Source organism: Oncorhynchus tshawytscha, linkage group LG19 (genome assembly GCF_018296145.1).
Source record: "Oncorhynchus tshawytscha isolate Ot180627B linkage group LG19, Otsh_v2.0, whole genome shotgun sequence".
Classification (NCBI taxonomy): Eukaryota; Metazoa; Chordata; class Actinopteri; order Salmoniformes; family Salmonidae; genus Oncorhynchus; species Oncorhynchus tshawytscha.
Genome location: NC_056447.1, coordinates 55,335,525 through 55,352,906, shown reverse-complemented (window position 1 = coordinate 55,352,906; position 17,382 = coordinate 55,335,525). Strand labels below are relative to the sequence as shown.

At 48.8% G+C, this 17,382-nt stretch overlaps 1 protein-coding gene across 1 annotated transcript in view; it reads right to left on the bottom strand.

Annotated features, from left to right (window-relative positions):
• The window catches only part of LOC112219063 (DNA-binding protein RFX7), a 55,080-nt gene that overhangs the window by 26,466 nt on the left and 11,232 nt on the right, over positions 1-17,382 (bottom strand). Inside the window, exons 3-10 of the mRNA XM_042301921.1 lie at positions 16,791-16,876; positions 14,473-14,517; positions 13,994-14,116; positions 13,201-13,402; positions 10,675-10,885; positions 9,462-9,769; positions 7,512-7,693; positions 3,813-5,682 (exon numbers count right to left, since the gene is read on the bottom strand). Coding sequence (XP_042157855.1) covers positions 3,813-5,682; positions 7,512-7,693; positions 9,462-9,769; positions 10,675-10,885; positions 13,201-13,402; positions 13,994-14,116; positions 14,473-14,517; positions 16,791-16,876 — 3,027 coding nt within the window. The remainder of the gene's footprint in view (positions 1-3,812; positions 5,683-7,511; positions 7,694-9,461; positions 9,770-10,674; positions 10,886-13,200; positions 13,403-13,993; positions 14,117-14,472; positions 14,518-16,790; positions 16,877-17,382) is intronic.

Genomic DNA, 17,382 nt, shown 5'->3' with positions numbered 1-17,382 from the left:
GTACTAGAGACCCACCCATGTACTAGAGACCCATAGAGACCCATGTACTAGAGACCCATAGAGACCCATGTACTAGAGACCCATAGAGACCCATAGAGACCCAGACTAGAGACCCATAGACCCATGTACCCATAGAGACCCATGTACTAGAGACCCATAGAGACCCATGTACTAGAGACCCATAGAGACCCATGTACTAGAGACCCATAGAGACCCATGTACTAGTAGAGACCCATGTACTAGAGACCCATGTACTAGAGACCCATAGAGACCCATGTACTAGAGACCCATAGAGACCCATGTACTAGAGACCCATAGAGACCCATGTACTAGAGACCCATAGAGACCCATGTACTAGAGACCCAGACCCCCATGTACTAGAGACCCATAGAGACCCATGTACTAGAGACCCATAGAGACCCATAGAGACCCATGTACTAGAGACCCATAGAGACCCATGTACTAGAGACCCATAGAGACCCATGTACTAGAGACCCATAGAGACCCATGTACTAGAGACCCATAGAGACTAGAGACCCATGTACTAGAGACCCATAGAGACCCATGTACTAGAGACCCATAGAGACCCATGTACTAGAGACCCATAGAGACCCATGTACTAGAGACCCATAGAGACCCATGTACTAGAGACCCATAGAGACCCATAGACCCATGAGACCCTAGAGACCCATAGAGACCCATGTACTAGAGACCCATAGAGACCCATGTACTAGAGACCCATAGAGACCCATGTACTAGAGACCCATAGAGACCCATGTACTAGAGACCCATAGAGACCCATGTACTAGAGACCCATAGAGACCCATACTAGAGACCCATAGAGACCCATAGAGACCCATGTACTAGAGACCCATAGAGACCCATGTACTAGAGACCCATAGAGACCCATAGAGACCCACTAGAGACCCATAGAGACCCATGTACTAGAGACCCATAGAGACCCATGTACTAGAGACCCATAGAGACCCATGTACTAGAGACCCATGTACTAGAGACCCATAGAGACCCATGTACTAGAGACCCATAGAGACCCATGTACTAGAGACCCATAGAGACCATAGAGACCCATGTACTAGAGAGACCCATAGAGACCCATGTACTAGAGACCCATAGAGACCCATGTACTAGAGACCCATAGAGACCCATGTACTAGAGACCCATAGAGACCCATGTACTAGAGACCCATGTACTAGAGACCCATGTCCTAGAGACCCATAGAGACCCATGTACTAGAGACCCATAGAGACCCATGTACTAGAGACCCATAGAGACCCATGTACTAGAGACCCATAGAGACCCATAGAGACCCATGTACTAGAGACCCATAGAGACCCATGTACTAGAGACCCATAGAGACCCATGTACTAGAGACCCATAGAGACCCATAGAGACCCATGTACTAGAGACCCATAGAGACCCATGTACTAGAGACCCATAGAGACCCATGTACTAGAGACCCATAGAGACCCATGTACTAGAGAGACCCATAGAGACCCATGTACTAGAGACCCATAGAGACCCATGTACTAGAGACCCATAGAGAGACCCATGTACTAGAGACCCATAGAGACCCATGTATAGAGACCCATACTAGAGACCCATAGAGACCCATGTACTAGAGACCCATAGAGACCCATGTACTAGAGACCCATAGAGACCCATGTATAGAGACCCATGTACTAGAGACCCATAGAGACCCATGTACTAGAGACCCATAGAGACCCATGTACTAGAGACCCATAGAGACCCATGTACTAGAGACCCATGTACTAGAGACCCATGTACTAGAGACCCATAGAGACCCATGACCCTAGAGACCCATGTACTAGAGACCCATAGAGACCCATGTACTAGAGACCCATAGAGACCCATGTACTAGAGACCCATAGAGACCCATGTACTAGAGACCCATAGAGACCCATGTACTAGAGACCCATAGAGACCCATGTACTAGAGACCCATAGAGACCCACTAGAGACCCATAGAGACCCATGTACTAGAGACCCATAGAGACCCATGTACTAGAGACCCATAGAGACCCATAGAGACCTAGAGACCCATAGAGACCCATGTACTAGAGACCCATAGAGACCCATGTACTAGAGACCCATAGAGACCCATGTACTAGAGACCCATAGAGACCCATGTACTAGAGACCCATAGAGACCCATGTACTAGAGACCCATAGAGACCCATGTACTAGAGACCCATAGAGACCCATAGAGACCCATGTACTAGAGACCCATAGAGACCCATGTACTAGAGACCCTAGAGACCCATAGAGACCCAGACCCATGTACTAGAGACCCATAGAGACCCATGTACTAGAGACCCATAGAGACCCATGTACTAGAGACCCATAGAGACCCATGTACTAGAGACCCATAGAGACCCATGTACTAGAGACCCATAGAGACCCATGTACTAGAGACCCATAGAGACCCATGTACTAGAGACCCATAGAGACCCATGTACTAGAGAGACCCATAGAGACCCATAGAGACCCATGTACTAGAGACCCATAGAGACCCATGTACTAGAGACCCATGTACTAGAGACCCATAGACCCATGTACTAGAGACCCATAGAGACCCATGTACTAGAGACCCATAGAGACCCATGTACTAGAGACCCATAGACCCATGGCCTAGAGACCCATAGAGACCCATGTACTAGAGACCCATAGAGACCCATAGAGACCCATAGAGACCCATGTACTAGAGACCCATGAGACCCATGTACTAGAGACCCATAGAGACCCATGTACTAGAGACCCATAGAGACCCCCTAGAGACCCATAGAGACCCATGTACTAGAGACCCATAGAGACCCATGTACTAGAGACCCATAGAGACCCATGTACTAGAGACCCATAGAGACCCATAGAGACCCATGTACTAGAGACCCATAGAGACCCATAGAGACCCATGTACTAGAGACCCATAGAGACCCATGTACTAGAGACCCACTAGAGACCCATGTACTAGAGACCCATAGAGACCCATGTACTAGAGACCCATAGAGACCCATGTACTAGAGACCCATAGAGACCCATGTACTAGAGACCCATAGAGACCCATAGAGACCCATGTACTAGAGACCCATAGAGACCCATGTACTAGAGACCCATGTACTAGAGACCCATAGAGACCCATGTACTAGAGACCCAGAGACCCATGTAGAGACCCATAGAGACCCATGTACTAGAGACCCATAGAGACCCATGTACTAGAGACCCATAGAGACCCATAGAGACCCATGTACTAGAGACCCATAGAGAGACCCATGTACTAGAGACCCATAGAGACCCATGTAGAGACCCATAGAGACCCATAGAGACCCATGTACTAGAGACCCATAGAGACCCATAGAGACCCATGACCCATGTACCCATAGAGACCCATGTACTAGAAACCCATAGAGACCCATGTACTAGAGACCCATAGAGACCCATAGAGACCCATGTAGAGACCCATGTAGAGACCCATAGAGACCCATAGAGACCCATGTACTAGAGACCCATAGAGACCCATGTACTAGAGACCCATAGAGACCCATGTACTAGAGACCCATAGAGACCCATGTACTAGAGACCCATAGAGACCCATGTACTAGAGACCCATAGAGACCCATGTACTAGAGGCCCATAGAGACCCATGTACTAGAGGCCCAAATAGACCCATAGAGACCCATGTACTAGAGACCCATAGAGACAAATAGAGACCCATGTACTAGAGACCCATGTACTAGAGACCCATAGAGACACATAGTGGGTCATAATAAGCACTCACAGTCTGAGTGAAGGCCTGTTTCTGCAGCTCCTCCACATATCCTACAGCTGACTCTTCCAACATTGTGCTTGTCATGTTCCCCATCACAGAGACAGAGTGTTGCTGTGCCCCTACTGCCATCACAGAGACAGAGTGTTGCTGTGCTCCTACTGCCATCGCAGAGACCTCAGAGTGTTGCTGTGCTCCTACTGCCATCCCAGAGACAGAGTGTTGTTGTGCTCCTACTGCCATCACAGAGACAGGGTGTTGCTGTGCCCCTACTGCCATCACAGAGACCTCAGGGTGTTGCTGTGCCCCTACTGCCATCACAGAGACAGGGTGTTGCTGTGCCCCTACTGCCATCACAGAGACCTCAGAGTGTTGCTGTGCTCCTACTGCCATCACAGAGACAGAGTGTTGCTGTGCCCCTACTGCCATCACAGAGACAGAGTGTTGCTGTGCCCCTACTGCCATCCCAGAGACCTCAGGGTGTTGCTGTGCCCCTACTGCCATCCCAGAGACCTCAGGGTGTTGCTGTGCTCCTACTGCCATCGCAGAGACCTCAGAGTGTTGCTGTGCCCCTACTGCCATCACAGAGACAGAGTGTTGCTGTGCTCCTACTGTCCCTGCTGTGATCTGCTGTAGTAAGGCCTGTTGCTGTTGTTTCTGCTGTTGTTGCTGCTGCTGCTCAGACACTGCGGTGGTGGTTGTCCCAGAGGCTTCAGTGCTGCTGGTGTGACTGCTGACAGTGCTGAGACGTGGAGTTAGAGAGGACTGGTCTTCCTGTTTAACTAGCAGCAACGAGGAGGACTGGGGCTTCACACTGACTGTCTGAGAGGAGAAGGAGGAGATCTCTGCGTTCGCGACGGGCGAGTCAGACGGCGCCAGGATCTGCGTGGGCACTAGGTGTTGTTTCACCGTCACTCGACAGGGGGCGCTCTCCGGTCGGGCCGGCGTGCTTTGTCTGGCTGGGACCCTCTTGACAGCGGCGGTAACCACTGGTTTGGGGTCAAAGGTCACACCTAAAGGTTGCTGGGAGATGAAGACACGCTTCACAGGGATCACGTGGGAGGAATCCAGACCAGGGCCGGTTCGCTTCCGAGGACTCATAGAACGTGACGCACAGGAGGAGGAGTCTCTAGCAGACAATAGGGTAACAGCCGATAAGCCATTGGACGAGGAGGACTTTCCACTGACGCTAGGAGTGTTCTGATTGGCCGAGGGCACAACAGTCAAATAAAAAGGACTTTCTTGGTGACAGTTGGCGGTGCTGCTGTTGTTATTGCTGTCCTGCTTGGTCGCTGCATTGGTGGCAGAGGTGGGAGGGGAGCTAGAGGAAGGGTAGCTTTTGGTCCTGGCGGCAACTCTTTCAGGTCCTGGGGAGCATATGACCAGGAGCGAGGGTTCGCTGGACGCTCGGTACTTAGTGGCCCTCTCTGGACGATTGGACCCACCGGGGGACTTCTGTATGGTGCTCAGTTTACCAGAATTAACGCCCGGGTTATTGTCAGTGATGATGGCCTCAGGAGCCACTGTGGAGACTGGGGCGCCAGGCCGTACTGCAGGGCATTGTGGGGTGGCTGTGGGGCCTCCCTGGCTCTGTCCCTGTTGCTGGACCTCCTCTATGGTAGCGATGGTGGTAAAGGTGGTGGTGGTTCCCACCCCGGCCGAGGCTGAAGCTGGCCTGAGGACCATACTGTTACTGCTGGTACTGATAGTGTTGCTCGGGGTCAGGGAGATGGCGGTCATCTTGACCACGTTGACGTGGGAGCTGAGCTGGGGCTGGATCACGTGGTGGGTTTTCATGGGGCTGTTGGTGATGAGCAGGGTGGGGGGCGAACGCAGGGTGATGGCCCCCGTGGCAGAGGGCTTGGGGAGGATCTGGGGGTACCTGTGGCGTCAGGAGATGGAAATAGTTTATTAACACAAACAAAGGCAACTGAACTTTATAGGGCTGGTTTCTTGGACTAAAAAACATGCTCAATGGAGAATGTTCATTGAATGAGCTTTTTAGCTACAAGGGCTATGATTGAGGGATGCTACTGTATCTAGAACCTGAAAGGGTTCTTCGGCTGTCCACATAGGAGAACCTTTTGAAGAACCTTTTTTGGTTGAAGTTAGAACCTCCAGTTAGAACCCTTTTGGTTCCAGTTAGAACCTCCAGTTAGAACCCTTTTGGTTCCAGTTAGAACCTCCAGTTAGAACCCTTTTGGTTCCAGTTAGAACCCTTTTGGGTTCCATGTAGAACCCTTTCCACAAAGGGTTGTAAGAATATTTTGAAGATAAATACACAACGCAGAGGACGAGAGGTCAATACAGTACTAAAGGTCAAGAGGACGAGAGGTCAATACAGTACTAAAGGTCAAGAGGACGAGAGGTCAATACAGTACTAAAGGTCAAGAGGACGAGAGGTGAATACAGTACTAAAGGTCAAGAGGACGAGAGGTGAATACAGTACTAAAGGTCAAGAGGACGAGAGGTGAATACAGTACTAAAGGTCAAGAGGACGAGAGGTGAATACAGTACTAAAGGTCAAGAGGACGAGAGGTGAATACAGTACTAAAGGTCATTGGAAATAGTGTTGTTTTTTTATGTAATAGGGGATTAATGATCAATGGGTCAGAGACCTGAGAGGAATTTCAGTCCGGGACTCATAACTACATGGCAAGTTCTCATTGGTCCAAATTGGTTATACATTGACCCTGAAATAGGATACTTGTTATTTGGCCATTGGCGCAGTTTTATTGCAAGGAATTCTAATTGGTCAACCACAGGCTGGGGTTGGGTTATAAAACTACATCCTGTCACTTTGTTCACTGGAGATAATCACTGAAGAGAATCACGGAGAGAGAATCACGGAGAGAGAATCACGGAGAGAGAATCACGGAGAGAGAATCACGGAGAGAGAATCACTGAGAGAGAATCACTGAGAGAGAATCACTGAGAGAGAATCACTGAGAGAGAATCACTGAGAGAGAATCACTGAGAGAGAATCACTGAGAGAGAATCACTGTGGAAAGAATCACTGAGGAGAGAATCACTGAGGAGAGAATCACTGAGAGAGAATTACTGTGGAAAGAATCACTGAGGAGAGAATCACTGAGAGAGAATCACTGAGAGAGAATCACAGTGGGAAAGAATCACTGAGGAGAGAATCACTGAAGAGAGTCACTGAAGAGAATCACTGTGGAAAGAATCACTGAGGAGAGAATCACTGTGGAAAGAATCACTGAGGAGAGAATCACTGTGGAAAGAATCCCTGAGAGAGAATCACTGAGGAGAGAATCACAGAGAGAATCACTGTGGAAAGAATCACTGAGGAGAGAATCACTGTGGAAAGAATCACTGAAGAGAGAATCACTGAGAGAGAATCACTGAAGAGAATCACTGAGGACAGGGGAGAATCAATACCTACCTCTCAGCATAACATCCATGATTTGTCCTCTTTGAATAATTGTTTTTTTTCTCCCCTGATTTGCTTTGGGGTCTGTGTCCTTGAAGAGTAACATCAACTGCTAACATGGAACCCAAAAGGGTTCTACCAGGAACCAATAAGGGTTATCATATGGGGACGGCTGAGGAACCCTTTTGGAACCCTTTTTACTAAGAGTGTAGGGTGGGCTTAATCTGTGTCCGGAAAACCGTCCAATAGTGTAACTAAAGTATTCTGTAGAAATAAAATCTATTATTATGATAAATGGTGATGATTCTCATTATTACCTGTGCCTAGCCAGGCGGTCTCCCACGGGGCTGGCTGAGATGTTCTGGGGCGTTTTAGGGGACTGTCTGTGGGTCAGAGACTGGGTGTGGGTGACCACCTGGAAGTTAACCGTTGGCATGACCTTCCCCTCGGCGGACGCCACCGGGCTAGGGGATGTCATCAGCTGCCTGCTCCTCTGGACCTGCCGGGAGAAACACACAGTGGGAACATGTTAGACGACGGCCGCTTGTAATGCCAAGGGTCAGGGGTTCGATTCCCGAGGCCACCCACACGTAAAATGTATTCAGTGTGACTGTAAGCATCTGTTAAAAGATCTAGATGACTTATTATTATTATTACTGGTGAAGGAGGAAGTAATACTCCTCAGGCATAGAATATGGGGCCAAGGTCATGTAGATCTGGGCCCAAGGTCATGTAGATCTGGGCCCAAAGTCATGTAGATCTGAGCCCAAGGTCATGTAAATCTGGGCCCATGGTCATGTAGATCTGGGCCCAAGGTCATGTAAATCTGGGCCCAAGGTCATGTAAATCTGGGCCCAAGGTCATGTAGATCTGAGCCCAAGGTCATGTAGATCTGAGCCCAAGGTCATGTAAATCTGGGCCCATGGTCATGTAGATCTGGGCCCAAGGTCATGTAAATCTGGGCCCAAGGTCATGTAAATCTGGGCCCAATGTCATGTAGATCTGAGCCCAAGGTCATGTAGATCTGGGCCCAAGGTCATGTAGATCTGGGCCCAAGGTCATGTAAATCTGTGCCCAAGGTCATGTAAATCTGGGCCCAAGGTCATGTAGATCTGGGCCCAAGGTCATGTAAATCTGGGCCCAAAGGCATGTAGATCTGGGCCCAAGGTCATGTAGATCTGGGCACAAGTTCATGTAGATCTGAGCCCAAGGTCATGTAGATCTGGGCCCAAGGTCATGTAGATCTGGGCCCGGGGTCATGTAGATCTGAGCCCAAGGTCATGTAAATCTGGGCCCAAAGGCATGTAGATCTGGGCCCAAGGTCATGTAGATCTGGGCCCAAGCTCATGTAGATCTGAGCCCAAGGTCATGTAGATCTGGGCCCAAGGTCATGTAGATCTGGGCCCAAGGTCATGTAGATCTGGGCCTGGGGTCATGTAGATCTGAGCCCAAGGTCATGTAAATCTGGGCCCAGGGTCATGTAAATCTGGGCCCAAGGTCATGTAGATCTGGGCCCAAGGTCATGTAGATCTGAGCCCAAGGTCATGTAGATCTGAGCCCAAGGTCATGTAGATCTGAGCCCAAGGTCATGTAGATCTGAGCCCAAGGTCATGTAGATCTGGGCCCAAGGTCATGTAAATCTGGGCCCAGGGTCATGTAGATCTGAGCCCAAGGGCATGTAGATCTGGGCCCAAGGTCATGTAGATCTGGGCCCAAGGTCATGTAGATTTGACCAAATAGCAGAATTGTTCAGTAGCTATCCATCGCAGCGCCAGTCTTGACATTCAATAAATTGTTGCCTTATCTTATCTTTTAAAACTGAGCATGTCATCTAAAACCAGTATCAATCTTGTCTGATCTGTGTGTGTATCTGTATGTGTGTGTATCTGTGTGTGTATCTGTGTGTGTGTGTATCTGTGTGTGTGTGTATCTGTGTGTGTATCTGTGTGTGTGTGTGTATCTGTGTGTGTATCTGTGTGTGTGTGTGTATCTGTGTGTGTATCTGTGTGTGTGTGTGTATCTGTGTATGTGTATCTGTGTGTGTGTATCTGTGTGTGTATCTGTGTGTGTGTATCTGTGTGTGTGTATCTGTGTGTGTGTGTGTGTGTGTATCTGTGTGTGTGTGTATCTGTGTGTGTGTATCTGTGTGTGTGTATCTGTGTGTGTGTATCTGTGTGTGTGTATCTGTGTGTGTGTATCTGTGTGTGTGTGTGTATCTGTGTGTGTGTGTGTGTGTATCTGTGCATACATATGTTATCCCATCGTACCGTGATGGGGCTGGGGACGGTTGCCACCACAATACCAATGGTAGGTTGCGGTGAAAGCAGGGCAGGACTTCCACAGGGGATAGCTGGCCCTGGGGTGCTGGCCTCGGTCCTCCTGGCCTGGTTCTGTCCCTGGGCCTCTCCAGGCAGGGGGGACCGGAGCTTCTGCTCCTGCTGTTTCTTCTGGGTCTTCCTCTGGAGCTGCTGCTTGGCGTCCACCGAGGGAGAGGCCAGCGTCTTCACCTGCGGCTGGAAGGACGAGGCCTCGGACGTGGGCACGAACGCAGAGGTTGGCGTGGGCGTCTTCAGACCTGGTGAGATATACAGATGAGAAAAGAGATTTCTCAACATGCCTGAGAAATGGGTTTTAAAAAATGTGTTGAACCAACTACAGCAAGACTCCCAACTTCGTTCCCATCAACAGCCCGACACCTGGTTGTCTGCTTAGCGTTGCCACGGACTTGGTGCCAATGTAGTGACCGTTGAGTGACTATTGACTGTTGAGCCCCCTGTTGACTGTGGCCATCAACAACACCCAATAGCGTCTCTACCACCATCCCCTTTAGCCATGCCTACCTGTACCTTCCATACCACCATCCCCATTAGCCATGCCTACCTGTACCTTCTAACCCACCATCCCCATTAGCCATGCCTACCTGTACCTTCTAACCCACCATCCCTATTTGCCATGCCTACCTGTACCTTCCATACCACCATCCCCATTAGCCATGCCTACCTCTACCTTCCATACCACCATCCCCATTAGCCATGCCTACCTGTACCTTCCATACCACCATCCCCATTAGCCATGCCTACCTGTACCTCCCATACCACCATCCCCATTAGCCATGCCTACCTGTACCTTCTAACCCACCATCCCCATTAGCCATGCCTACCTGTACCTTCCATACCACCATCCCCATTAGCCATGCCTACCTCTACCTTCCATACCACCATCCCCATTAGCCATGCCTACCTCTACCTTCCATACCACCATCCCCATTAGCCATGCCTACCTGTACCTTCCATACCACCATCCCCATTAGCCATGCCTACCTGTACCTCCCATACCACCATCCCCATTAGCCATGCCTACCTGTACCTCCCATACCACCATCCCCATTAGCCATGCCTACCTGTACCTTCCATACCACCATCCCCATTAGCCATGCCTACCTGTACCTTCTAACCCACCATCCCCATTAGCCATGCCTACCTGTGGGAGCCCCAGTCATGATGGTGAGGGCAGCCATAGACTTGGTTCCTATGTAGTGACTGTTGAGCAGGAAGCGAGCCAGGTCCTCCACGGCATCAAACTGTCTGCTGAGGACCTTCTGAGCCCACTCACACACCAAGCCACAGGCCGCTGAGCGCATCTCATCCTCCGCACTGGGAGACTGGCCCGACGACGGCTCCATCGACTCACACTGGGGAGAAAAGGGTTAATTAAGTAGGGGAAGAGTTCAGATATGATATCCTGTCTGGAGTTTATGGAAGAGGTCATTCAGATATGATATCCTGTCTGGAGTTTGGGGAAGAGGTCATTCAGATATGATATCCTGTCTGGAGTTTAAGGAAGAGGTCATTCAGATATGATATCGTCTGGAGTTTGGGTGGATTTACTAGGAATGAGGTCAATTCCATTTAAATTCAGATCTAAACTGAAATTCAAATTCAAATTTTCCTCAACTTGCTTCTCAGTGAGATTTGGAATTGGATTATCAGTTTACTTCCTCAATTGAAATGGAACTGACCCCAACCCTGATGAAATGGAACTGACACCAACCCTGAAGAAATGGAACTGACCCCAACCCTGATGAAATGGAACTGACCCCAACCATGATGAAATGGAACTGACCCCAACCCTGACGAAATGGAACTGACCCCAACCCTGACGAAATGGAACTGACCCCAACCCTGACGAAATGGAACTGACCCCAACCATGATGAAATGGAACTGACCCCAACGCCGATGAAATGGAACTGACCCCAACGCCGATGAAATGGAACTGACCCCAACCCTGACGAAATGGAACTGACCCCAACCCCGACGAAATGGAACTGACCCCAACCCTGACGAAATGCAACTGACCCCAACCCTGACGAAATGCAACTGACCCCAACCCCGACGAAATGGAACTGACCCCAAGGCTGATGAAATGGAACTGACCCCAACCCTGATGAAATGGAACTGACCTCAACCCTGACGAAATGGAACTGACCTCAACCCTGACGAAATGGTACTGACCCCAACCCTGGCGAAATGGTACTGATCCCAACCCTGGCGAAATGGTACTGACCCCAACCCTGATGAAATGGAACTGACCCCAACCCTGACGAAATGGAACTGACCCCAACCCTGATGAAATGGAACTGACCCCAACCCTGATGAAATGGAACTGACCCCAACGCTGATGAAATGGAACTGACCCCAACGCTGATGAAATGGAACTGACCCCAACCCTGATGAAATGGAACTGACCCCAACCCTGATGAAATGGAACTGACCCCAACCCTGATGAAATGGAACTGACCCCAACCCTGATGAAATGGAACTGACCCCAACGCTGATGAAATGGAACTGACCCCAACGCTGATGAAATGGAACTGACCCCAACCCTGACGAAATGGAACTGACCCCAACCCTGATGAAATGGAACTGACCCCAACCCTGACGAAATGGTACTGACCCCAACCCTGACGAAATGGTACTGACCCCAACCCTGACGAAATGGAACTGACCCCCAACCCTGACGAAATGGAACTGACCCCCAACCCTGATGAAATGGAACTGACCCCAACCCTGATGAAATGGAACTGACCCCAACCCTGACGAAATGGAACTGACCCCAACCCTGATGAAATGGAACTGACCCCAACCCTGATGAAATGGAACTGACCCCAACCCTGACGAAATGGAACTGACCCCAACCCTGACGAAATGGAACTGACCCCAACCCTGATGAAATGGAACTGACCCCAACCCTGATGAAATGGAACTGACCCCAACCCTGACGAAATGGAACTGACCCCAACCCTGATGAAATGGAACTGACCCCAACCCTGATGAAATGGAACTGACCCCCCAACCCTGACCCCAACCCTGATGAAATGGAACTGACCCCAACCCTGATGAAATGGAACTGACCCCAACCCTGATGAAATGGAACTGACCCCAACCCTGATGAAATGGAACTGACCCCAACCCTGACGAAATGGAACTGACCCCAACCCTGATGAAATGGAACTGACCCCAACCCTGATGAAATGGAACTGACCCCAACCCTGATGAAATGGAACTGACCCCAACCCTGATGAAATGGAACTGACCCCAACCCTGATGAAATGGAACTGACCCCAACCCCCAACCCTGATGAAATGGAACTGACCCCAACCCTGACGAAATGGAACTGACCCCCACGCTGACGAAATGGAACTGACCCCAACCCTGATGAAATGGAACTGACCCCAACCCTGATGAAATGGAACTGACCCCAACGCTGATGAAATGGAACTGACCCCAACCCTGATGAAATGGAACTGACCCCCAACCCTGACGAAATGGAACTGACCCCCAACCCTGATGAAATGGAACTGACCCCAACCCTGACGAAATGGAACTGACCCCCAACCCTGATGAAATGGAACTGACCCCAACTCTGAAATCTACATGTACTTGTTCTGAAATGATTATGGTCACTTCCTGGCAAAAAAAAAACAAAAAAACATCATGTAAACTTACCCCGTCGCCTGATTTATGTAAGTCCAGGTTGGGCAGAGAGGGCATGTGAACAAAAGCTTTTTTCCTCAGTCCACTATAACAGTATTTAGATTTGCCTCTCATGCCCAGGCGGCGAGCCTTCATGTTGGGAAAGACGTTCTTCATGATCTTTCCAAAGTCTGCAGCACTCAGTGGGTGGTAGGCAAGACTGTCACAGTAGCTCCTGAAACACATTCACAACATGATAAACATGTCTTGTATTAAACCAATACGATCTGTACATGTTGAGTTATTCCTAACCACTGTGCTCTACCGCTGCTTGCCATCTCTGAGGGTTTTAGGCTGATGTGAAAAGGGCTTTATAAAAATACATTTGATTGACAGAAAGAAACCCACTAAAGTTAGATGATTCTCTAGTGAATATAAGATAAACAAATATAATAAATGTAAACATGGCAAAGAAACCTAAACTTTTTTGAACTAGAACTTGGGATGATTTTTTCCTATCGAGGATTTTGGCACCAGGCACATTCATCAAACCATTCCTTCAACCGGACAAACCACTACTAATAGACTCAAGGGCCGCTGTCCCAGACACAGTCCAGGAACCACTTTCGATGAGCTGAAGATTCTGCACTGAGAACCCAGATAGGGTTGCCAAATTCCAGTACCTTTCCTCAAAAATACCCAGGTTTTCCAGAAATCCTGGTTGGAGGATTTAAGATGTTTTGCTTTATTCCTTTTTGATTCCTGGAATCTTCTAACCAGGATTTCTGGAAAACCTTTTGCAACCCTATGTACAGGCCATACTCACTTGTACTCGTCGTACACCTCTTGCTTTGGCAGTGATGTCTCAGGGTGCTCCTCTAGGTGATTGCGGATCCAGTTGAAAGCGTACATCTGCTGTGTTCGGCTGGACGACATGCCACTCTGGTCACTGAAACGGGTTCAAGGTACACCGACACAAGCAGGTTAGTGGTGAAACAACCCTTGAAAATGAAAACGTTCTTGTGACCTTTTGTTTGGATTTCTTTCAGGGAATAGTGTGTGTGTGTGTGTGTGTGTGTGTGTGTATGTGTGTGTATGTGTGTGTATGTGTGTGTATATGTGTGTGTATGTGTGTGTATGTGTGTGTAAGTGTAAGTGTAAGTGTAAGTGTAAGTGTAAGTGTAAGTGTAAGTGTGTGTGTGTGTGTGTGTGTGTGTGTATAAGTGTGTGTGTGTGTGTGTGTGTGTGTGTGTGTGTGTGTGTGTGTGTGTGTGTGTGTGTGTGTGTGTGTAATGTAGTAAGTACCATAGTCCCGGAGTGGAGGCTCTCTGGTTCTCAGTCCTAGCGATGCTGCGGTGTTGAAGAGTTGCGGGTAACGGATAAAGATAGCGTAACAAATTCAGAACACGGAAAGCTGGATATAATAGCAAATCAATCGTTATACTAGTATTGCTTCATCATCGTACAAATAAACATAACCCTAACCACACTACAGAGAGTGCAGTCTTGAATATTGATGCAAAGGAATTGTGGAGAAAGTTTTTTCTCTCTCGAATGAATGCGTCCTGCTTGTAGAGCCCTGCACGAGAATTCATTTTAAGCCCCGCCCACCCATGCCTGGGAAGTTCAGGCCATACCCTACCCATGCCTGGGATGTTCAGGCCATACCCTACCCATGCCTGGGAAGTTCAGGCCATACCCTACCCATGCCTGGGAAGTTCAGGCCATACCCTACCCATGCCTGGGAAGTTCAGGCCATACCCTACCCATGCCTGGGAAGTTCAGGCCATACCCTACCCATGCCTGGGAAGTTCAGGCCATACCCTACCCATGCCTGGGAAGTTCAGGCCATACCCTACCCATGCCTGGGACGTTCAGGCCATACACTACCCATGCCTGGGAAGTTCAGGCCATACCCTACCCATGCCTGGGACGTTCAGGCCATACACTACCCATGCCTGGGAAGTTCAGGCCATACCCTACCCAGGCCTGATTACTTCTGCCAAATTTATGGCCCTGCCCGAAATCCGAAATCCATGAGCTGCTCCTCTCTGTCTGTCACTAGCTCCCTGCGCGCAGCTCGCTCTGCATGCGCTCTGCTTTGAGTCTGTGAGTAACCATAGTAACGGCTCCGCTTGGGCTCTGCTCTGCTCAACGAAGAGACACCAGAAAGCAGTTAGCTACTTTTCATTACTCTAAACTCTGACAAAAAATGACCTGTCTTGTATTTGATGAGGTTGAAGCGCTTCTGACACCATGTTATGATCTAAGTCAGATGTGACTGTACTGCAGCAGCAGAGCCCGAGCAAATGGCTCAGCTTCAAAATGTTACCCTAGTTAATAGTTAGTTAATAATTATTGAGACAACAGACCCTACAGTACCCTAGTTATTGATGAGACAACAGACCCTACCGTACCCTAGTTATCGATGAGACAACAGACCCTACTGTACCCTAGTTATTGATGAGACAACAGACCCTACCGTACCCTAGTTAATGATGAGACAACAGACCCTACCGTACCCTAGTTAATGATGAGACAACAGACCCTACCGTACCCTAGTTAATGATGAGACAACAGACCCTACCGTACCCTAGTTAATGATGAGACAACAGACCCTACCGTACCCTAGTTAATGATGAGACAACAGACCCTACCGTACCCTAGTTAATGATGAGACAACAGACCCTACCGTACCCTAGTTAATGATGAGACAACAGACCCTACCGTACCCTAGTTATTGATGAGACAACAGACCCTACCGTACCCTAGTTATTGATGAGACAACAGACCCTACCGTACCCTAGTTATTGATGAGACAACAGACCCTACCGTTAGTTAATGATGAGACAACAGACCCTACCGTACCCTAGTTATTGATGAGACAACAGACCCTACCGTACCCTAGTTATCGATGAGACAACAGACCCCCTACCGATGAGACAACAGACCCCCTAGTTATGATGAGACAACAGACCCTACCGTACCCTAGTTATTGATGAGACAACAGACCCTACCGTACCCTAGTTATTGATGAGACAACAGACCCTACCGTACCTAGTTATTGATGAGACAACAGACCCTACCGTACCCTAGTTAATGATGAGACAACAGACCCTACCGTACCCTAGTTAATGATGAGACAACAGACCCTACCGTACCCTAGTTAATGATGAGACAACAGACCCTACCGTACCCTAGTTAATGATGAGACAACAGACCCTACCGTACCCTAGTTAATGATGAGACAACAGACCCTACCGTACCCTAGTTATCGATGAGACAACAGACCCTACCGTACCCTAGTTAATGATGAGACAACAGACCCTACCGTACCCTAGTTATTGATGAGACAACAGACCCTACCGTACGCTAGTTATTGATGAGACAACAGACCCTACCGTACCCTAGTTATTGATGAGACAACAGACCCAGCTTCAATGGTAAATGGTCCTGTATGGCTCAGTTGGTAGAGCAAGGCCCTTACAATGCCTAGACTGCGGGTTTGATTCCAGGGGGACACCCATACAAAACATTTAGTCTCCTTGGGATAAAAGCATCTGCAACATGATATATATATATATTATTAATAAATGAGAGGAAAAGGAAAAACAAGAAGTTACCCTTTATCATTGCCATTGCTGGGACCAGAAGGCAACTTCAAGTAGAGGTAGAGTTTTTCGATGTCTGTAAACTTCTCAACATCTTGCTGTAAAATGAGAGGTAGTAGAGAAAAGGGACACAAAACATTTAGTATTAACATACTACATTGCTATGACCATGGGAACCAACCTGCTTCACTGTTGCCAGTTACTACCTCCTTTAGTGGAATGTACTGCTTGTAGTTTCAGGTAACTGCCAAAATAAAGGAAACTCCAACATTAGAGTGTCTTAATAGGGTGTTGGGGGGCCACTACGAGCCGCCAGAACAGATTCAATGCTCATTGACATGGATTCCACAAGTGTCTGGAACTCTATTGGAGGGATGAGACACCATTCTTCTAAGAGAAATTGCATAATTTGTGATTTGTTGATGGTGGTGGAAAACGCCGTCCCAGGCACCGCTGCAGTATCTCGGCAGGTAGCCTAGTGGTTAGAGCATTGGCCCAGTAACCAAAAGGTTGCTAGATCGAATCCCTGAACTAACAGGATCTGTTGTTGGGGGCATTGTCATCCGACAGGGCCATATCCACGGTAGCCAAAATAATCGACTTC